The sequence below is a fragment of the Fundulus heteroclitus genome, chromosome 15 (assembly GCF_011125445.2).
Source record: "Fundulus heteroclitus isolate FHET01 chromosome 15, MU-UCD_Fhet_4.1, whole genome shotgun sequence".
Classification (NCBI taxonomy): domain Eukaryota; kingdom Metazoa; phylum Chordata; class Actinopteri; order Cyprinodontiformes; family Fundulidae; genus Fundulus; species Fundulus heteroclitus.
Genome location: NC_046375.1, coordinates 20,658,346 through 20,682,054, shown reverse-complemented (window position 1 = coordinate 20,682,054; position 23,709 = coordinate 20,658,346). Strand labels below are relative to the sequence as shown.

Sequence of the window (23,709 nt, the reverse complement as noted above, 5' to 3'; positions counted from 1 at the left end):
TTTGCTATCAGAATCCAGAGGGAGATTGTTTAATTTTGCAACAGTGCAGTGTTGCCAGTGGCCTTCAGGGGGATTAAAGCTGGAAGTTACAGGTCTAGCACTGCAAGTCGCTAAAAGTTACATATTGCTGCTTTAAAACATACGCTCAATGCATAATTGTCTGTCTTTCTTCTTAGTATTCCGTTGTGTTCTGTCACCATAGTTTTACTTATTTTTATTGTAAGAGGCTGCTCAAACACCTTTTTCTCATGGGTAATTTTTTTGAATGACCTATATGCCATAAACAGTTTGATGGCTACATGCAGTACAGTCCCAAGCTTTAACATAATTTTATTGTAATGACATCTGAGAGACCAGCACAATTTAGATTATAAATTTCAAGCGGATGAAAAATAATTAATTATTTTCAAATGTTTTTTTTTTTTTTTTTTTTTTTACAAAAATAAATCTTAAACGTGTTGCATGCATATTTATTCAGAATCCTTTGCTCTTATACCTGTATAAAAAAAGAACAGTTGACAATTTTGCTATAATTCTTTATGGTATGATTCTACCAGCTCGGCACAAAAGTTTTTACTATTCGTCTTTGCAAAATAGCTCAAGCTCAGTCAAATTGAAAGTCATCTGTGAAGTTCCAAGTCTTGTGATGTGAAAGATGTGGGAAAAAGTCAAGCGGTTTAAGTACCGTTTGGCACTGTATACTTATGCAAAAGTAACACAATCCTTCATCTAGTTTGGGTTATCAACATGGCAGAGTTGCTATTATTATTTGTGCTCCCCACACAAATATTCCCTGCAGTCCTTATAAACAGCAAGTACCACTACAAAGTGAATAATACCATAATTCACCAAGAAGGGCAGGATAATGAAATTTACACAGGAGGAGTATGTTCCTCTAAGCATTACTACAGTCAGATCTGTTTCATATTCAGCATATTTTTCTCAAAACAGCATAATTGGTCCATGTCATAGCCCTGTACAGGGTAGAACCATATAGAGCTAGTTCAAATGAGCTACAACTAGTTCAAAAATATTTAAGTATCAAATGAAATGTTAAATGGTGTTAAATGTTTAACCTACTCCACAGGTCAGATGCACTGCTCAACATGTGTATGGTTTTGTTTTTTGTGTGTTAAAGCTCAGATTAAAATGAGTAACAACTATCTGCCTACAAATCTTTCTGTCTCTTTTCATTTTTGTGTCACTCTTTGTTGGTGTGCTGTTCTCCTTTATTCCTGCACTCACTCTATCTCTGTCAGGCTATTATTCCAGATGATTTCTTTCATCAATAATGTGTTTCAGTGCTGAATTTTTTTTTTTTTTTATCGAAGCGTGCATGCCTTTTTCTTTCTTCTTCTCCTTCTTTATGTAGTCTTAGTTTCACAAGTTTAAATGACCAATTGGTAATACCAGCTAGTGTGTGTCACCTTGTTAAGTTTTGAATAGGAGCAGCACAATCAATATGGTTTGTTATTGTCTGTCAGCCTCTTGGCAAAACACTGTGACTGTGCTTTTATTTTTGTCGCTGCCTGTGTTTTTATTTGTGTATGAGAAGTTGTGTTTGAGTTTATGAATGTTGACTGTGTGTTTTGTGTCTGCCAGCTTAATTGCTAACTGCCAGCGATTGTGAAAAATATGTTACACGGTGAACTGTCAGCTCTCGGGTCATAGCGAGGAATAACTTGGGTGGGCAGAAGAAAAAGGACTTGACAACGTGTACGTACGTGTGTGTCATTCATTTGATTCATCAGTGTAGAGCGGATAATTATTTTGTTCAAAAATGAAGCATTCCTGCTGCTCACCCACACACACACACACACGTGTGAGGTTCTGCTATCATGACAAGGACTTTACATTGACTTCTATTAATTTCTATGGCCTAACCCTGAACCTAACCTTAAACCTAAGCATTAGCAGTACAAACCTAACCCTAGCCCTAGTTTAACCTCCATTCACACCTTTGTCCGATACCAAATACCTTATCTAAAACAGCTATTTTCCTTATGGGGACCAGGCTTTGGTCCCCATAAGGAAAATAGCTGTGTATGTGGTCTTTGTTACACACACACACACACACACACACACGCACACGCGCGCACACACACACACTTGAAACGCATCATCTCACAACCCCTTTAAACCTCTAATCATTGCTGTCTTTTTTCTGATGAATACAAATTAGTATCTGCTGAATTGGGTGTGCATGTGGGGTTTTTGATGGTTGGTTATTTTCATGCGAGCCTCACCGCCATCTCTCCAATGTAAAGCCAACATAATATGCGACATTCAGTCACATTCTCTTAATTTTTATTTGATGCAGGAACTGAGGTCAATAAAGAACAATAAAGGCAGCAGCCAGGATGTGTTAAAATCTGGCATAATTTAGGAGCGGTGTATTGTTTTGCATCAGCGCTCAAGCTGTTTCATGACAGCACATAATGTCCAGAATTCAGTGTTTTGTTATGCATGTCTAAATTGGGCACCTTTCTTTTATTGCATATGTTTAGATTATTTATCAAAGCAGTAAACAAAATTTAAAGGAAGGCTTTGATTCATTACTGTTTTGGTTTTAGTGTGCCTCACTGACCATTTATTATGCCTTTTTTTATCCTTTCTCTAAATTCTACTCTGTATAATTTGAGAAACGATTTATCATCACAGTTTACAATACTTTTATTGAATTTAGAAACACTAGTAACTACTTTAAAGAGTAAAGAAAATTATTATCATCATGATGTTGGTAATCAAGCAGTAGCAAATGTCATTTTAGGCTAGAGCAAAACCTCACATGGGCTCTGCAGGGCAACTTGGTTCTTCTTCATGTACCTCCGATATTGATTGTAACAAAGAGATAAACAAACATATTTGCAAGTTGAGGATATATAAACAGACCATTCTGCAAGAAAATACCTCTTTTCAGAGAAGTGTAGAAAATAGTAGCCAAAAACTCGCAAAGAGGATCCCCTCTTTACACTTCTACTGGTCATTCATGAATTACAAATAAAGCCAGTGAGAACCTCACATCCATAAGAGATTAAAAAAAGATAACCAGCCTTGTGAAACCAAAGGAGGTGTGGTGTGATGGTCAGCAGGGTCAATATTCAATTCAATTCAATTTTATTTATATAGCACTAATTCATGTAACATTTCATCTCAAGGAACTTTACAAAGTCAAATTCAATCAGATTATACAGATTGGGTCAGATTACACAGATTGGTCAAAACATTTCCTATATAAGTCTTGGCAAGCAGCATTCACTCCTGAAGAAGCGTAGAGCCACAGGTAGAGTCGTCGGCTTTGACCATGGCTTTGCAGCAATCCCTCATACCGAGCAAGCATGAAGCAACAGTGGAAAGAAAAACTCCCCATTAACGGGAAGGCAAAACCTTCAGCAGAACCAGGCTCAGTATGAACGGTCATCTGCCTCGACCGACTGGGGGTTAGAGAAGACAGAGCAGAGACACAACAAGAGAGACAAACAAGCACAGAAGCACACATTGATCCAGTAATCCTTTCTACATTAGATGGTAATAGCGGGTGATCTGTCTTCCCTGGATGATGTCACAGCTAATAGAACACCAGACAAGATGTGCCTACTATGAAGAAAAAAAAAGAGAGAACAAAAAGTTAAAAGCTGAAATGACGACAAGCAATGCAAAATTGGAGAACAGTAATATTGAGCACTACAAATTAAATAACTGTGGGGTGAAGGGGTGAAGGAAGCCATTTACATAAAGCAAGAAAACCAGCCTTAAACAGAGGAGGAGGGCTCAGGTTTCAACTTCTAAAATGGCAAACACAAGTGACCCATTAATGCTACTAAAAATATATACGTCTGTGGTGAATTTCAGAGCGAAAAGTCCATTTTGTGCTTATTACTCTGTGCCACATGTGCACAGCACAAAGTTGGTCTTTGTGTTTTAAATCCCTTCATCCGCTGGATGCGCAGACTCTCTGTAATACTTACATCACAAATTCAATCTGGAACGCTGGTTTACTCCTTTAAAAGTCACCTGATGTGGAGCTGTAACCAGCTCCCTTGGCGAGTCAGGAAAGTAACCGCTGAGGGTCAACATCAGTCTCCCTTGATGCCTCTGTCCTTTCTTTAAGCAAATGGGGGAAAAAAATGTCTTAATCCTGCCTTGAAGTATTTTTGATGGGGGATAATGATAGACATGACCTATAAAAAGGCTGCCTTTTCATGTCACACCAAGCAAAATTGCAATTGTGGAGTCTTTAATTAACCTGCCATTAATTCCACCATGGCATTTTTTTTTACATAAAGATGAAACTCACGCCAAATGCCACTTACACTTGTAGACATATTTTTTCTAACATTTAAATTAAAAATAGATTACCTTGGGCAGATTTTCTTACACAAATACGGAGCCACATCTGCGTATTTTCAAGACACAGCCAACGGGCAAACTTCCATTAGTCTCCTTGGGTTAGATTGAGAATCCACTTGTCAGATAAGATTATACTAGCAGACAATCATTAAACTGAACGTGTGTATATATATATATATATATATATATATATATATATATATATATATATATATATATATATATATATTGCATTGCAGTCTAAAATTAAAATAAAAAAACTGTTTAACTGGGTTGCAGACATTTAATTTAAAATGTTTTCCTTTTTTGTTGCCACTTTCACTCACTAATGTTTTGATGAGCAATTGTTATTACTTCTATTGGATTTTTGAAATATCAGTCTTGCTATGTTTCATGCCTTCACCATTTGAAAAAAATCTGACATTCATTTGTTTTTTTAGTTTGTGCACAAAAAGGTATCAGTGTGAGGTGGCACTGTGACTGGAGGCAGGGTGAAGAGAAGTTCACTTGGCAGCCTCACTCTGTCTCTCTGTTGCATCTCGAGTTCAGTTTCGTGTCTGTTTCTGTTTCCTTACACAGTCCACAGACATGTAGCTCAGTTAAATCGAGGCGGTATATCTGTGCTTGTAATTACCTTGACATTTGTCAAGGCTGTTGCTCTACCTTAAAATCAGAGCATGAGGTTGAAGAACATTGCACCTCACTCCTGACACAATGAGAAAATAAAATAAGCAAAAACCTATTCCCCAGACTCTTTGACTCTTGCTTTGTTTGTACTTGACGAGAAACAAAAAATATGCCATTTGGCACAATATAACAATTTCCCTATCAGGCAAAAATTCTCAAATATACTTGATCCTCTAATTAAACTGTTGCAGTTTTTAAAATTATATCTAACCTCTTTGAACAATATAGTTTTGGGCTCTTTACATCTTACTGAAGAGTACTATCAAATGATAATCTATAATCTTACGTTTCCCCTTATTGGTCCACCAATAATATGCTTTACAACCTTTTTCTGAGATCACAAATAATTTCTAAAGTTCTGATTAGACTGTCAGTTAAATTATGGTTGAATTGAGCCTTGAATAAATCTGTGCAGTTATTGATCAAATTATTATATTTATTTTTTCAAAGGAATTTTGTCATTAATGAGGCTTTCAGTAATCTGCCTTGTCTAACAGTGTGTGTGTTATTATCCACTTGTTTATTTTGCTGGAAGGCTAAAAGTTATCTACTGGAAGAGGGCTACTAACGCATATTGTGTCAGTTTTTTGTAGTGACTCAGCACAACTCCTTCATTTCATCAAGGGAAATCTTGTAGACTTTGGCTTCAGGGCAAGTGTTCCCTGTCTGTACTAGTTCTGACTGTGGGTCACCTCATTGCATGGCTAAAACTTTTTCTACAGAGTTTTCCTTTGGCAAAAGGAAAAAAAAAATAAAAATGATGTGTATCCCCCCAAAAAAGAAATAAATCACAATTTATGAGACAGATAATTGAAGGCATGTTATTATGTCCCAAATATGTACAATATCTGCATAGTACAAAATATAGTAAATATACAGTAATACATTTATCAAACCAATTTTTATTCAAATTTTATTCATGCACTGACTAGAACACTAAGCTAAGTCAGTTTCATCTAATATGCTGGAGAAGATTCTCAGTCATCCAGGTCTGTAATGATCAGAGGCAGGGGACCCATAATTCAGCCAGACCAGCAAAGGTTCAGATCAGGATCTTTCATTAACTAATATCAAAAACAGGGAAAAGCCAAAGAGACCGTCGAAACAAAAGACGGCAGATAAACAAACAGTCCAGCAGGGCAGGTGAAACAGGAACAGACAGAACAGGATGGCTCAGGTTTCTAGAGACAAGGGAGTCAAAACTCCAAAAGCAAAACATTACCTGAATATTGCAGGAGGAGACTCACCCATAAACTCAACAAGATGACCTGGCACTGATGTCTGGTCTAAACAGTTTATATGGAGGAGGAAGCAGGTGAAACCGGTGAGAGATGATTGCAGCAGGGGTGCAGTAGGGCAGGTGTGCAGAGTAAGTAATTAGACCAGACATCAGTGCTGAGGCTCAAAACAAGAATAGATCAGAAACCAAACCTAAACTAAAAAGTTGACTGGACAAGTGAACAGGAACAGAAACTACATCAGACTTGATAAGAAACAACACAACCCTTAAGTACAGACCAAGAACAGAAGATAAAGCTAAGACTAAAACTGAATGACACAACAGGATAAACTAAAACAATAAACAAGCTAAACAAGAACCTAGACAGGACAAAACTCAAAGTAGCCAGAGAACCTAAGACAGGAGAGTAAAATTACTTACATAACATAAACCAGAACAGAACCCACCATATTACAAGGTGATGATCAACCAAAAAAAAAAAATCGGAAGGCTCATCGTTTGCTCGGCTCACAGGAGAAATGTTGTGATAAAATGCATGGAGGTGGGAATTGGGGTGAAATTTAACATGGATCAGCCCGATTTTTGTGTTGTTAGTTTTTGGAAGTTGAAACCTGAGCCCTCCTCCTCAGTTTAAGGCTGTTTTTTTCGTGCTTTATGTAAATGTATTCCTTCACCCCTCTCTCAAACCATCTGTCTTCTCGGTCCAAAATGTTCACATTTTGGTCCTCATCTCTTAAAGGACACTCTTTTCAGGAATCTAAGCTCTAACAAGCCCTTGCCGGCAGGTCTATAAAGATTGGAACTCCACGGTACTCCAGCAGTTTTGAGACGAGAAAGCCTCCTGGATGGGAAGTGAAACATCTTCAGTTTCTGAACAGAAGTCCATTTTCTTTTTTTCTTTTTTCTTTTTTTTGCGAAGTGTCATCTAATGATCCTAATGATATTTTAGCCTGTCTGGTACCATCCAGAAGAAAGGACCAACACATTGTTTTTCCCAAAAATTATCAAGGAGGTATTGACACGAAATCAACAATACATGTTGGTAACAACCCAAGTGACATACATCTACAAAAAAGTCAAAATAATTTAGACAACAAATTCAGCTTTAAGTGACAAAAGTGGAATAACATAGGGACACACGATGAAAAGGAATAGTAAAAAAGGCATATACAGCAGAGAAAATCCCTGGAATCTGACAGTATTAAGAAAGCAATACTGTCCTCTATCAGCGGCAAAAAAATATTAGCTGGTTTAGTCTAAACAGGTGGCCAAAAAAATCTTTACTACCAAAGTGTCACATAAGAAGCATCTCATGATTGGTAGATGCAAATACCTCTCTCAAGAACTATGTAATCCTGTTGCTACCAAAAATATAGATGGTCTTGTTACGGACATATTTTTTTTAAATTGATGAACCACTCAGTCAGTACCCCATGATCATAATCCAGAAATAAAAAGGAAATAGCTTACCATAAAAGCAGTTTTCAGCAGGACATTTGTAAAGAAAAAAAAAATACTGGGAGAATATAGTGTAGTGAGATCAGACCTGAACTCCCTGGTTAACATCACACATGCCATGTCTGGAGAGGAAAGGGCCCTGAACATCATCTCAAAAACACCATACCAACTATATTTTTGGAGGTGAGAACATCATGATGTAGGGCTGTTTTTCAGAATAATGGTGCAGGGATTTAAAACTGAAAAAAAATGACTGGAGAAATTTAAGGAGACATTCTTAAAAAGATTATGGATAGTTTGGATTTTAAATTAACAAAATTATCCCAAACACCCAGTAATGAAAACTCACAGTTGGTTTTAGAAAAAAAAAAAACTCCTGGAATGACCCAGTCAGTTGCTTGGAAGACTTAAAGCGCACACCTGGGCAACGTATGAGATTGTTTTTTCCATACAGGAGACGTTTAAAGGTTGTCATGACTGACATAAACTTTTCTACGAAGTATTAATTAAATATCAGAAAATATGTTAAGTACTAAATAAACGTTTTTGACTTTATTACCCATAATTTATTGAGTTATTTATTTTGATTCCATTGCAGGTGGGGACTACCTTGATTGTTATCGACATTTATTCTGAATTTCATGACAATAGACCCATGAGAAATATATTTACTGTGAGAACATTTTAGGTCAATACTTTATGTCTCTGCTGTAAATCAATAAAGTCCCTCCTACTCATATGGATTCTTCATCTGCTGCAATAGTATCACCTGTTTCTGTTCAAATCATCATAAATCTTAAAGAAAAAAAAAGTAGTTTTGCTACATTTTAAATAGCATCATGGATGATTTGTTTGTTTTTTTACAGAATTTGGCTTCATTTAAATTCAAAACTTAAAATGTGGTATAAATTGGGAACTTTAGACACACACAATAAAATTGTTAAAAAAATACACTGTGTAAGGAAAATGACCCACAGTGTGGTTGTTGTCTACATTACCAAAACACACAATAGTGTTTCTGTCCAATAACAAGAAGCCCAACTGATGAACGAAAGTTATCAAATATGTGCTGGGTTGACATTTTAACAATGTCCAAATCCAAATGTATTATTCTATTTGTTGAGGACTATAGCCTCAATACATGGTGCATCTGCTCTTCCACTGAGCTACCTAGTGCCCCCATGGCATTTTATATTATTTATTAGTAATATTGTAGTTATTACTCACACATTTCTAAATTATGCCTTTCCTTTTTTTCAAATATCTCAATGGGTTTGGGACCTAAGCATTTTATGTCTCAACAGTATCCTGAAAACTTACAGTTGCCTTTGACATTAACTAGTCTCCACTGATTTTTGAGAATCTAACCATAAAGAACATGCATATCTGCTTGTGACTACAATGCTAGGGCTGTGAAGAACTGTAGTGTACCAGCAGCTTGAAGTCATAAAAAAGAAAGTGAAGCAGAAACTGACAATACTTTCTGTGTGCATTCAAGTGTGATAATTTGTGTGTGAGTAGGAGGTGGTTTTTCTCAGGTATATCTCTCCAAGTAAGTGAAGCAGAATAATTCTGAGGCACAGCTGTTTCACTACATGTGCAAGTGCTGTCAAACCTTTTTTCTTGCCTTATATGTGTTGTTTTCATTCTATATTTTGTGTTTGTGTGCATGTATATTCTAGTTTGTGTGTGTTGAGGTAGTGAAGGACAGATGCAACATGGCACGCTTAAAGGAAGGATGTGAAGCATTATTATCCTTAGGTCATTACCAAGAACGTCAGTGCTCTTCACAAATTTCAAATTAGGCCTGTTTCGAAAAACATTAAGAGTAGCGTGACAAAAATCCAATTAAACTTTAGCTACTCCTATGACATCATTATAGCTGAATTTTAGTATTACCTGCATTTGCAAAAAAAAATCTGAGGAGGGTTTGAATGTATAAATTTTAAATTGCCTTTGAGGTCAGTAGAAGAGTGGCTCAATAGGACATTTTATCAGCGTTCAGAGAACTGAGCAACCCAAAATCTAAAGTAAAGCACCTTCAATAATTCACCTGGTACAGAGCTTTGAACTTTAATGTTTCCTGGTGACACAATCATAAGCCAACATCAAATAATTTCTAGGAATTGGCTGGTATCTGGTTCATGAGAATACAACTGGATGAAAAACAACCACCACCAATAATAATTACGGCTTCAAAACAACAAAAAAACTATATTAACATAATTCTCCATTGTTAATTCCTTTAGTAAAGTTGAGAGACACCACATATTTTGGCATAGAGCGATGCTCTCCCTCCTTAACATTTTTGTGCAAGCTATGTATCAGCCGTATATGATAACTGCAGAAAGGGGATTGATCCAAAACCTTTCCCTACTTATAAAAATATTGGGTGGTCAAAAAAATCGTCACATGTTGCCATTTTTGTGGTAAAACTGTATAGACTAAAATCTCAACTACAAGCTGAGGGAATCAGTTAGAAGCCCATTTCACAAAGCACTTCAAAGCAGGATTAAGGCACTGTTTTACAGACTCTTTCTATTTTGTGAAAGGACCGATGCAGTAGGAGGGCTTGAGATCAGCCCACAACTGTTATGTACTTATAGCTATAATAGTAATAAGATCCATTATAAAAATATACATAATTTATTCATTCCACTTAGGACCAGGGTTAGGAACCAACTAAAGCTGCAGGGTTTTTTTTTTATTGACAATCTGTTCACCAAGTTAAGGAAAAACAAAGAATGGAGGTCATATGAAAAAGAAAACACTATAGAGGGATGTAGTCGCTGTATGCTTATCACAACTGTTTACTGCCGAAAGCCATTGACAGACCTGAGACAGACTCTGTTAGCCTGTCTCAGGGAAGCTGTAGCAACTAACATTGCTCACCTACGTCAGGGTGTGAATGGGTGAATGAGTGTGAAGGGCTTTTGAGGTTGTCAGACTAGTTAAAAGCGCTATTCAAGTACAAGCCATTTACCAGTACCTTCCATTTAGGCTCTAGGGATTACCATGACCATGACCTGCATGACTAACAATATACTTCAGTATATATAAATAATTATTACATGTACACTTGGTACAGATAAGCAACAATGGCTCATCATAATATCAACAATCGAATAACATTAATTAAACAAAAAGCCTCTAGAAATTTGGAAGCATAGAAATAATTTCAACAGGTTAGTGTACATAAACCTCTTTATTATCACCTTGGTATGAACAGTTCTCCTGACAAAAGACAATAACTTCCCATGGAAAACAAAGAAATCAGTGTGTTTTTCAGGATAGAAGTTACAAATACCTTTACTTATTCTTACTCTTTTCCCTATGTTTGAGCAAATTAGAGAGCAAAGTTTTTGAACCCTCTTGTAGAGGGGTAAAGCACATTAACTCATCATAGTATGTTAATATGCCCATATGTTTGTTGTTAGCCAGTTGTTTTGCATATTTTCCCCGTTATTTGAAGCTCTTTTGGAAAAAAACTACACTTTGCTTGGGGGTGCAACATCCAATGTACACTGAGACAATTAAATGCTTTCTACAAGTAGTCTTTTGGCCTTCATCGTCAGTGTTTCTTTGCACAAAACACACTTTGGCTTGTTTGCCTAAGACTGGGGGCTCTTTTTTGTATATGGAAAGGTGCACTGAAATAGAAATGTAGACTTTAAAGAGTTACAAAGGCTTCATTGCCATTCCTGTCATGACAGCAGTTAATCCCTCAGACTGTCCCCTATCCTTAAACATGATCTGAACATTTCCAAACCATTTTTATTTTCACAAAAGCACTGCAAAGGCTTAGCTGTGCATGGATGAATCTGGCTTGTTGAAATGGTTTTTACACTCCTTATCACCTACAGAAAGTTTTTTGTTACTGTACTGTGATTTGCAATCGTATGGCCTTCTATGCACAATAGTGCATGTTCACCCACCATCACAGGTTTCTGCAGCAATACACAAGGGCCTTCTCTTATAAAGACCAGCACTTTTTTGCTCTGAGGATATCTGAGCATGGCAGGAAAATGCCATTATCCATGCTGCCAGGGATATGATCTACATCTAATAAATAATGAACAAGCAACGAATAATGGAATGCCAGTATTGCGGCATTTTAGAGTGCAAAGCAGATTGATGAACTGATGCTGTATGCATGCCACAGCAGCCATAAAGGTGCCTGTAAGTCAGGGATTCAACACTCAGGTTCTCAGTGTACAACAGTGGAGGGGTGTGAATGCAGGGTGTAGCTTCCAGAAATTACTCGTTTAACTATGAATGAGGCTGAGGATGCTGCCAAGAAAAAAAAATCAAGGGTCCTTAAGTTTCAGGAGTGTGGTCTTTTGTTACTCTTTCATCAATTAAAGATGGATTCTTTTGTTGCTCCAACATGTCAGTCAAATTACCTTCCCACATATTGTATATGTGGGAAAATGCATTTTTACTTTTACTTTTTTCCTTACTTTTGTCTTTTGTTTTAACAACATAGAACGGTTCCAGCCATTACCTTTTTGCCATGCCAATATTTTTTTTTATCTAACAGTATAAACATATTAGCATATTATTATTTTTTTGATAAATAATTTATTTCTTTATTTCATATTGGGGCATATTTGGGATCCTCCATCAGAGTCCAAAGGTGTGATCGCATAGTCTGTTTCATCACTTTCCAATATTTTTGCTTTGGTTTTTACTTTGTATTTTGTAAATTGGCTGAAGAATAAAAAACTGTGGAAATGGGGACCTCACGGTTCTTGTACATTAAATCTGTAGTGTTTTTCTTCTATTCTGAAAGTTATGTTTTATTTTTCTGCCTTTTTGTATTTTTAAGTACATGTTTCAAAGTACAACACGGTTTAAAGTAAAACAAACAATACAAAAACAACAACAAAAATCAACATAAAAAGCATAATGGAATAAATGCTGCACCTTTCCTTCTTTCTTTCTTTCTTTCTTCTCTTTCTTCTTTCTTTCTTTCTTTCTTTCTTTTCTTTCTTTCTTTCTTCTTCTTTCTTTCGTTATTTCATTCATTTCTTTCGTGATTTCGTTATTTCATTTCTTTGCTTCTTTCTGTTCATGTCCTTTCCTTTGAGGTTCATGCTCCTCGTCCGTGGAGCAGAATCTGTACGGTGACTTTTCGTATGAACTGTCAGGGGGCAACTTTCTTGCACCGGGATAAGTTGCTACCCATAGCAGTGATCTCAAAACACCAATGTTCCCACGTTTTCACTTGCACATTAAGAAGTATAGCCGATAAAAAATCTAAACTGTGGCGCTCCAGTCCAATAAGTCACGTGATTCGATTTTTGCTGCTCAGCCAATCCGATCGCTGTATTGTCAGCTGAGCGAGTTTACCACGTCATCATGGCTGCGCCGTAAGATGGTTGGTTTCTGTTTGTGTCTGTTTCCAGACGAAGAAAGCCCAATAATAGCATTTTGTGGCGCCACCTGGCAGAGATCTTGATGGCAAAGAAAAAAATAAATAGCCCAGACCAATCCATCCATTCAGCCATCCATCCAGCCATTCATCATCCATCCATCCATTCAGTTTCTAACACGCTTATCCCTGCGTTCGCGAGGTGCCGGTCCCTATCTCCAGCTGTCAATGGGCGAGAGGCGTGTATAAACTGGACAGGTCACCAGTCCATCGCAGGGCAGAAATAGTCCAGACTTTTGCCCCAATTTACTGTGATATCACCAAGACCTGCTGCGCTAGGATAGCACAGGTGTCGTTGTGCCAAACGACTTATCCCCGCCAGAATTTGTATTCCTGCGCCAAGAGCGCATTCAGCTGGAAGAATGAATCTAGTCAACTCCGCCTCATTTCCAACCTATTAGGCGTGGGAAATGAGGATGTTTTACTTTTCTTAACGAAATATAGCAATGGTGTCGTTACATTATCGTTCATCCATCCATCCAGTATAATACGTTATGAGAAAGAAAACGGTCATTTCCAGATGTGTCACGAAAATATTAGCTTTATGTTATTAGATTGTCGAATGTTCTGTCTGCCTGAAACCAAAATCCACCTTCCTAAGTCCATCACAGCTGTCTGCTGGTTCTCTTTTTTTCTTTTTGTAAGCTAAACCCGCATGGAATAGATTATATAAAGCGGATTTCACGTGTGATCAAATGGAACACTGAATAAGGCACAGCCAACTTATCACGTTTAATAAGCTTTTAATTCAACCAAGAACCTGTATCGAGATATTACCCGTATTAAGAAAACGAGAATAGTCTCGTTTAACATAGAACAAGTATTAGGAGTTTAACAAAAATATAAATTTTCATTTTACTAGAATGTGATGTTTAAAATATTTAGACCTTCACAAAGCATGGAGAGTTGGGTTTTAAAATTTTACCCTGATTTCAAAAATACAATACACAATTCTACAAAATTCCGAAGGGGATACACTCGTTTGGCACAACGAGTTTTCTACAACGCGTCTCAACCTTTGACAGCTGGAGCTCGGCACCAGCACCTCGCAACCCAACGGGGATAAGCTGTTAGAAAATGGATGGATGGATGGAGGATGACAGGATGGTTCGGGCTATTTATTTTTTTCTGGCCCATCAAGATCTCCTGCCCGCTGCGCGCCAGAACAGAAATGCTTTCATTGGGGCTTTCTTCATCTGGAACCAAATGCATACCACACATCTTACGAGCGCAGCCATGATGAACTGATGAACGCGCACAGCTGACAATACAGCGATCTGATTGGCTGAGCAGCAAAAATCGAATCACGTGACCTCTTGGACCGGAGCGCCACAGTTTAGATTTTTTATCGGCTATAACTTATTAATGTGCAAGCGAAAACGTGGGAACATTGGTGTTTTGAGATCACTGCTATGTGTAGCAACTTATCCTGGTGGAAGAAAGTTGCCCCCTGACAGTTCATACGAAACTTCTTAAGGAAGCGTCCTACAGATTCTGGCCCACGGCAACTCAGTCTTGATATTAAATAGATCTCAGTTACTTATCAGCAGGGTGGATGGAGAGAGGAGTTCTCTGTATTTCTTTACCCCATCTACCACCAATGGCAATGGGGGTGGGGGCTTCAAAATACCCCTTAGAGCAACCTGATTTCAATTTATATCCTTATGTATGCTGGTAAGTCGAAGGCAACAGGGTCAGGTTTGAAGCAAGAAGAGACATAGGCCTAAATCAGCAATGTAGGTCCTCAGAAGGCCAAAATCTCTGTTGCCCGCTTGCCCAACCAGAGTGAGTCTTAAGGGGAATCTCTGCAGGTTTTTGTCAGTGAAATATCCAAGGTTTGCACTTGAAAAATACACTCTAAAGCTTTCGTTCACTTCCAAACAGAGAAGTCAAGTAAGCTACATTCACTCATCTAAAAACATTGTTTTTTTAGTTCAAAGTTCTCAGAAATGTAAGCTCCACTCGTGAACACACTCATTTGAATGCATTCATGCAGAACACTGCTGACTTATTACCAGAAGTAGCATAACCTTTACTGCCCTCCTCTGCAGTTTGAAGTCTGTGCTTCTAAACATGTTATGCAAATTTATCTGATATGAAGCAAAACTTGTGACTTTTCAAAAGACCAATTCACATTAACTCCGGTAGCAAATAACAACCTGGCTAATCAGGGAGTCCACAACACCAGCTGAGAAGAATAATGTTTTTAGTTTTTATTGTTTTATATTATTTGGAGAGTGAAGCAATGTCCTTCTTGCACCTAATCAAATGTATCTGCTCGCACACTTTACACAGTGAACAGAGGATTTAACAATGGAATAATCAGGTTTGTTTTTTAGGTGCAGGTTTAAGAGGGAAACGACTATGAAAGGTAAATTGGAAGTGGAAAAATGGCAAGCTAGAAACGAACTGATCCCAACAAGACAGAACACTACCAGTTTATTCGTTTTCCAATTAACAATGAAACTCAAGAGCTCCATGCTGCTTCACTTGAATATATGTCATCTGATTCCCGTTTTATGTGCCATAATTTTTTTTTTCAGCTTTCATGACTATTCAGGTAAGTACTTTTCAAAGCTGACAAATTGTGTCAACCTGTTCAAATCAAAGTTTCCCACTTTGTTTTAATGGCGGTACCACCATTACTTTATTCATGCAATTTCTTGTGGTGATGACGTCAAGAAAACATTAATACTGAAATGACTTTTACTGTTCAGCAGTAACCTGGAATTGGTTTGTGTTGTGCTGTAGGTGGGGTTTTGGTTTTATTTAAAAGGCTATGTGCCATCTGTGGCAGTTTTATGTAACTACGACTTATAATTGAACAGAAAGGATTTTTTTTCCATTAGAATAACAAATCACCTTAACCGTCTTAATTGGCTTGACACCATCTATACAGCAAGGGCCAATGTTAATCTAATAAAGCACAAGTCATATTATTTAAGGTTCCGTTAAAGAGGTGGTTGTTTATGAAGCCCTCATTCACTTCTTGACATTCAATTTTCCAGAGTCATATAATCATTAAAAGCTCATTTTGCTTGAAACTGTATGAATGGAAAATCATGAGAATGTGATGACAAAAACAATTTCTTTATTGTGTTTTTCCCTTTGCTCTTTTAGCCTTTCAGTGCTTTCAATATGTTGATGTTTTATAACCATTTCAATCTTTCTTTTTTTTTTGCTTTTCATTGTTTCAGGTTATAAAGCTGTCATTTGAAGAGTTTGATCTGGAGAGAGGCTATGACACGCTGACTGTGGGAGACGGTGGAAAGATAGGGGACACTCGGAGGGTACTCTATGTGTAAGCACCAAGTAATAATTTCTTATCTATAACTGACATGTAGCAGAATAGAACAAGTTAATATAGGCAATCGGGAGAAAAACTGCAGAGACAGAGGCATGGGTATACATTTCAAATGTTAAACTCTGTGATCCAGATCAGAAACCCCTCCATATTACACCAAAGTAAAAAAGGATAAAAGGATCAGGACACTGATGTATAGGTAATGCTTGTTACGGCTGTGTCTTTGTAGACTTACTGGTACCAGCGTCCCTGATCTCATCGTGAGCTTGTCGAATCAGATGTGGCTACACCTGCAGTCAGATGACACAATCGGCTCTGCAGGGTTCAAGGCTATCTATGAAGGTAGGGTTTCTTTCTAAAACAAAATATGGATTTAAATCACAGTGTTTTGTTTTACTCTGAATTATGCACACACACACGTATACAGTAACATACCACAGCAATCCAGGAAAGCAGTTAATTAATGATGAACAATGAATAGCTTCGGCCCCACCAAAAAAGATCTAACGACATCATTGGTTTAAAGTGAAAACGACAGCTTTCTAGTAAAGTTTAAAGCTACCCGAGAGGCATATATTATTAATACCAGGTCCCCACAACAACTGCAAAGACTGCCCGTGTGTGTGCTGAATATGGTTTTATATCATTTGATGAATGCAACTTGCCAAATACTTTGACTATGTAAAACTTTTGTAATCATGGAACAAGTCAATACAACAACTAAAAAATGTTTAAGTATTAGAATAAAGCATTTTCTCCTGTTAATATTTATACCTTTCCAATGCAAATAGGGCTGCAAAGACTTTTAGGGGTTTGTCCATGCTTCTTGAATATGCTGCCCAAGACAAGCACATCCAAAAAAAGGACCTGTATTTAGCAAACAGAAATCAAATTTTCAGTGTTAACACATTTCCGAGCCACTTCTAATGAAAAACACTTTCACTAATGTGGTAAGAGATGTTAATTTGTATGAGAGGAAGAATGTTTGTCAATGCCCTAATTGTTCAATTTCAATGTCATCTAAGTGGAATAGCATCTACTATCCAAGTTTTCCCATGTAAGTAAATTTGTTGTGCTTTTTTTTAGTGCTTGTGTATGTGTGTAATTTTTTGTGCCTTTAATCAATTCCCTTTGAAGCTAAGCTTTATGGAATGTACAGCTATATGAAAAAGTGTGACATTTTTTTCATTCTGTGCTGAGGAGTTTCAAGGCTCCTTCATGGTTACAGTTTGCTTCCACGTTAACACTGATTGATGCAATTCTTTCTTCCCCGTTGGGTTTTGGGGTCGTCCACCTCTTACCTGTTTTGTTTTGTTCCCATATTTATCTTGTGTTTTTCCAAAACTGGATTTGACGAGGCACTGTGGAAACTACATTTTCTGACCTGAGCTCCTTGGTGTTCTCAGTGCGTTTTGCTTCATGGTGTTTCTTACTTGAAGTTGCTGCAGACTGTGGGGCCTTTCACAATATCTATGAGATAATACAAGACCCAGACCCATTTACTGGCAATCAACTACAATCACCACAGAGTCCAGCCCTTCACCCCAATACGATTTTTAAATAAATAATAACAATAAAAATCCCTATGTTTTGTTCATAGCACTATTTCTCCCCATCATTCTAGTGCACACAGAAACATACTTGTGTACATGCTCAGACAGAGAAGCATGCATACATGCCTGTGGTGCGCAGGTCCACTGGACCACAGGCACTGTAATCTTGACTACATGACTCAGAGAAGTCAGCCAACAAGGCTGATTAAGCTCATCACGAGCATGGCTTACCTGTAAAATAAGTGATGAGGAGGTGGATGTGGTTAATTTTTCTCATTCTGTAATAACCTGCTGCTGTAGGGAAGACTCAGGAATGGCACCTGCGTGATAAATGTCCCCGCTATTTTTTTCAGTTTTGCGTGGGGTCGGGGGTACCTCATGCAGATGAAGACGACATGACTCTTATGTGACTTTATCTAACACAATACAGAGTTGCTGTCCTCAGTTACAACTCAGACCACAAACCGAAAAATATCCAGTGATCGCGCAAACTGGAAGTTCTTAGCAGAAATCAGCAAAAATGTAATGTAGCCGTTGTTCTGTCTTTGAAACATGTCTATAGTGTGCTCATATGTGTTTTCTATACTGCAGACAGTGTTCTAAATTTTTCTACTGCATTTAGTGTGTTATCGCATAAATAAACGCATGATGAGCATTGTACAATCCAGTATGTGTACGCATACCTGGCTAATAAAGCTGATTCTGATTTTGATGTGCACATGCTGTGATTCACATGTTTGTGATTATAGGCATTTTAAGTGGGAATAAATTTTGGGGTGTCCTAATTTATCCCCCATCAGAAATTGTATTTTTACAAACATTAAAAAAATAATAATTTTATATTTTAAGATCTGTTAAGACTTATTTTACATGTCCGAATATGTTTGGAAAAACCTACAGAGTTTCTTAGGGTCTCTCTTTTTTTTCACATGACTGCAGCTGTGAATTCTGTCTTTTACTTTTTTTAGTCCTGTGTTTAGGCCTTCCTCGCTTTGTAATGGGACATGATGCCAGGACAGAAGCAGAAGGGGAATGAAACAGATAAAAGTTGGGCTCTGGGTTTATTTAGCTTTGTTTACAGCAATGACATCATTGACACTCCAGGACCAGGCACACTTACGAATATATAGTAACAGAATAGAGATCACCAGGATGTCACTTTCTAAACCTACTTATGTTTAAATTTACAGAGTTGAAATAATCTGGTTTGCAATGAGTGAAATCGTATAGCTGTAGCTTTATGATTAAATGTTTTTCTATCAACAATGAAATAAAATATATAATATCATGTTTATTTCTGAGAACTTCAAAAAATAAATCATGATGAAAATAGTAGATGACCGAGACAGAGTTGAAAGCTAGTGGTAGCTTTGTAGTTATCAAGGTATATTCCTGGCTTTTTCATCTTTAGATATTGGCCTTGTTAAGGCCAAAAAAAAAAACTATTTAAAAGTGACAAGATTGATCTAACAACAGTCAAGCATTTTAAAAAAGAAAAATCAAAATGTGAAGTACTAACAGCACTAAATGATCTACAGAAGATGCTGTAGTTTTATATTTTCTCCCTCATCACAACCCAACAACTGCCTGTGGTGTTTTTATGTCTGTCCTTGCATGGGTATATGCGATGCTGTCAGATGCAATAACGTCACCACGTTATGCGCTTTGATCAGTCTTACCCCCCCTGAGTTCTCTTAGATTTTCAGCCCAAATCTGCGTCCGTTTTCTTAAATGACATGAGGCTGCGCTTCTTTTTCAGAGAAGCTTGGTGTGTTTGTGTGCACCCTGTGGATTATTAAAATGAATGACAGTGTTGATATAATAAACAAATCTGGAGCCCTATGATAATTAAAGCTTTTTTGACACGCTGTTGCAAAATTTCTGGTCTGGTGGCAGTTTGCTTTAAAATAAATAACCTTCTAAATTATTTATATTTCAATCTTTCCGCAAGACAATTCTTTTCATGAAATATGTTTAAAACTGGTATTATCAGTTTTAAATATATGCATTATTTTCTTATCTGTATCATTGCTGAACAAAGAAATATGCAGTTAACGTGTTTCAGTAAATGTGTTTAACTCAGCACGCTAAATGAGAATTACATTTGCTTTTGGATTTTATTCATTTATAAAATGAAAAACAACAATAAGACAATTTACTCTTATTGGATGTTAAAAGCTAATTTTAATTTGAGAACCTGTAAACTTCAATTACCCACATCAATCAGTTTTTTTTATAAATTCTGTTTCTATATTCATCCTTCAAAAAGAAAAGAAAATGCTTGCAAGAACTTGAAATCAATTGTGTATGCATTTGCATTGTATCTACATCCTTTCAGCAGATCTCTTATTCTGGGGTTGTCACAGCAAGCCATTACAACTTGCGCACAGACTTTGCAGATCTTTTATGCTGGATGTCCTTCCTGACACAATAGGGATTTGACTGGGAAGGCAACAACATAGCCCTCTACTACACAGATGGACTTGCAATGCATCTACATTGTATATTTAAAAATAGAATTGTCTTCGGTGTATAGCAAACCTTATTCATGAGTGAGAAAAAAAAAACATTAGAAGCTGATTTTTTTAATTCAAACTATAATTAAAATCTTTACTCTCCAGTGAACTGTGCAAGTTTTAAAACAGGAAAGCGAAAAAATACATAACAGAAAAGAATGCAATGATAAACGATGAAACAAAAAGGACTTAGTTACCAGCATAATGACAGACTTAACTTTGGGCTCAGGATCATTGAAATCCATCCTGACACTTGTCATCTGTGTGACAGAAAGCTGTGTGCCACAAACACATCTGAGGCATCCTTAAGTATTCTCTTCCTGTGGGCATACTCGCATCCCAACTTAGCTCAAAAGCGGAAAACTCACATAAAAAAATAAATACGTAACTTATATAAAGATGTGTTTGTCCAAATCATTATCCAGGGGCTACGTGGATCATGTGTTGTATGCTGACGGACGCCTGACAGATTGTCAATTTCTAAGAGATTGACAAACATTTATTTTTTCTCCTAAATGTCATTATTTTTTCAAAACAACCGTGTGTGTGTGTGTATATGCTTCCACTTATTGTTTTGTCTTTCACAATTAAAACAGAATTGCACTACAATTACCCTGATGGCAATTAACTGTAAGAAGGGAAGTAATCATATAAATTTCTCACAGATTGCAACATCACTGCACAGCTGAATAATACAGAAGACATTTCTTTCAAAGCTTGGTATGATGAATCTGTTATTTTCATTCCAAACAGTTTTTATTAAGATAAAATATTGAAACTGAAAAATAAACATACCAATATTATAAGGCAATGCAAAAGTATTCATACTCCTTAAAATTCTTACTTTTCATCACTTTACAACCTAAAACTTTAATCGATTTATGTGATAGACCAAGAAACACATAATAGTGAAGAGGAATATTAATTATTTTAATTACACACAGTTTTAAAATAAAGAAAATAGCATACACAGATTCTATGCATGTAGATTGTGCATAAAGAAAACAAGACTGTTTGTTTGCAAGGTACTACAACCTTGATAATACCTCTGTTTCTGTTGTCTTTATGTCACGGTCAGAACATAGGAAACCTAGTATTTTTGTGATAATCTGTTATCTCATTTTACCAAAACAACACAGTTTTACGTGACAGTATTAGGAAATGTCTAACTTTTGTTACTATAAAGTATCTTCTGGGAATGGAGAAACTACATGATTCTTTTTCTCTAAATTCCAATGAGTACCATCTCTTATGTGCAGGCCAGCAGGATGTCAATTATTTATTTTCCTTTCCTCATTTGAGCGGGACACAGTAAGTTGGGAAGCTTTGTACATGCCGCCATCACAGGAACTTGCCAGAACCCTTATTCTGCTGCAGTTTAAAGCTAGGGTCAGCAATTTTTCCAGAAATTTCCCCAAGTCCCTTTTTGTATAACTGTGCACGCGCAAGACTGTCTTACCTTGCTCTTCCACTTTTCAGGGGGATCACATGAAAAAAAAATTCTCCCAAATCCACTCTGGTCTTATTTTTTTCTGCCAAGGCCTTCCTCTTCTTCTCATAAACATGAACGTTGTTTGCGTCTTGCGACTCTCAGCCATGTTCAAAGTCTACGGTGAGAGCAGCGGAGCTACAATGAACGGCTAACCGCTAACTGGATACATAAACACTAGAAGTGCATACCCAGCAAGCAAAAACTAACAAGGAACATGCACGCACACTGGGGTTACTTGCGCGCGTCAGAATGACGCAGCTCCAAGAGAGATTGATTTTTTTAACCTCCTTTTTCTGAACACATAATATATTGACTTCTTCAGGATGGAAGGACAATTTTACCCAGTGCAATAAAAAAATGTTTATTAACAGGATTAACAAATAGCTTTAATTGATGGAAATCATGTTTTCTTATCACTATGTGAACTGCTGGCACAGTTTGGCAGAGGTGAAGTATGACCTTTGTTTGTGTGTCGCAGAAATTGACAGGGGAGGTTGTGGCGATCCCGGGGTGCCTGCGTTTGGTCGTCGTAGCGGCGATCGCTTTCAGCACGGTGATGTGTTGACCTTCTTTTGCCAGTCGGCTTTTGAGCTCGTGGGAGAAAAAACCATCACGTGCCAGCACAATAACCAGTGGTCTGGAAACAAACCCAGTTGTGTGTGTAAGTAAACATATTTTTTGAAATGTCTTACTTTTTCTACTTATGTGCTCACGTGTCTTTGTTAACCTGTTTACAATTTCATAAATTAATCCCTTTTCCACTTCTCTTTTTGTAGTTTCTTGTTTCTTCAACTTCACGGCTCCGTCAGGGACAGTGCTGTCCCCAAACTACCCAGAAGAGTATGGTAACAACTTAAACTGCGTGTGGTTGATAATTTCTGAGCCAGGCAGCCGGATACATCTCTTCTTCTCCGACTTTGACCTGGAACCGCAGTTTGATTGGCTGGTGGTTAAAGACGAAGGTACAAATCTTCTGAAAATACAATGCGTTTTTCTTATTTATTTGTTACAGTTTCATTCATCAGTTTAAAGCAGTGGTTTCAAACTCCAGTACTCAAGGGTCTGTGTCCTGCAACATTTCGATGCATCTCTGCTTGAACACACCTGACTCAAATATTAGCTCATTAACATGGTTCTGTAGAGCTTGACTGTATTGACTGCACTTCAATTAGGTGTATTAACCTGGCAAGTCAAACTGATAATGTGTAGCACTCTATGTTCTGCACATTATCAATCTGGGACTTTTCCATCAAATCCGCTCAGGGAAAGTAGGGACATTCAGCAGAACTTTTCCAAATTATTGGGCAAAGTGACACCTAGTGCCCACTCACCAAAGATTATTTTTAGCAAATGATGGTATCAAGCAGGCGCCATGAGAAACCACAACAAATTAAGCTGGTCAAGGCATTCTTGCTGTTTATTCAAAGAAGAAATTGAGGGTTCTGACAAAACAGATGTGATAGCAGCAGCTACGTTTGAGTCCTCCTGTGCTGCTATGCTCATTTTTGTTCGGATGTGGGCTCAGCAGCTCTTGCTTTTATCACAGCTGGTATGCCCCATCTTAAACCATGAAATTACAACGTGATTGGTCAAAACTGTTTTTGATTCAGACCCAAACGATTGAGATGTTGGTGGGACAAGATGGTTTCTCATGTGTTGTGAATACACAAATATC

At 37.3% G+C, this 23,709-nt stretch overlaps 1 protein-coding gene across 1 annotated transcript in view; it reads left to right on the top strand.

The window, feature by feature from the left end:
• Positions 1–23,709, top strand: part of csmd1a (CUB and Sushi multiple domains 1a) — a 176,537-nt gene that overhangs the window by 149,651 nt on the left and 3,177 nt on the right. Inside the window, exons 10-13 of the mRNA XM_036147619.1 lie at positions 16,367–16,470; positions 16,703–16,815; positions 22,513–22,695; positions 22,811–22,996. Coding sequence (XP_036003512.1) covers positions 16,367–16,470; positions 16,703–16,815; positions 22,513–22,695; positions 22,811–22,996 — 586 coding nt within the window. The remainder of the gene's footprint in view (positions 1–16,366; positions 16,471–16,702; positions 16,816–22,512; positions 22,696–22,810; positions 22,997–23,709) is intronic.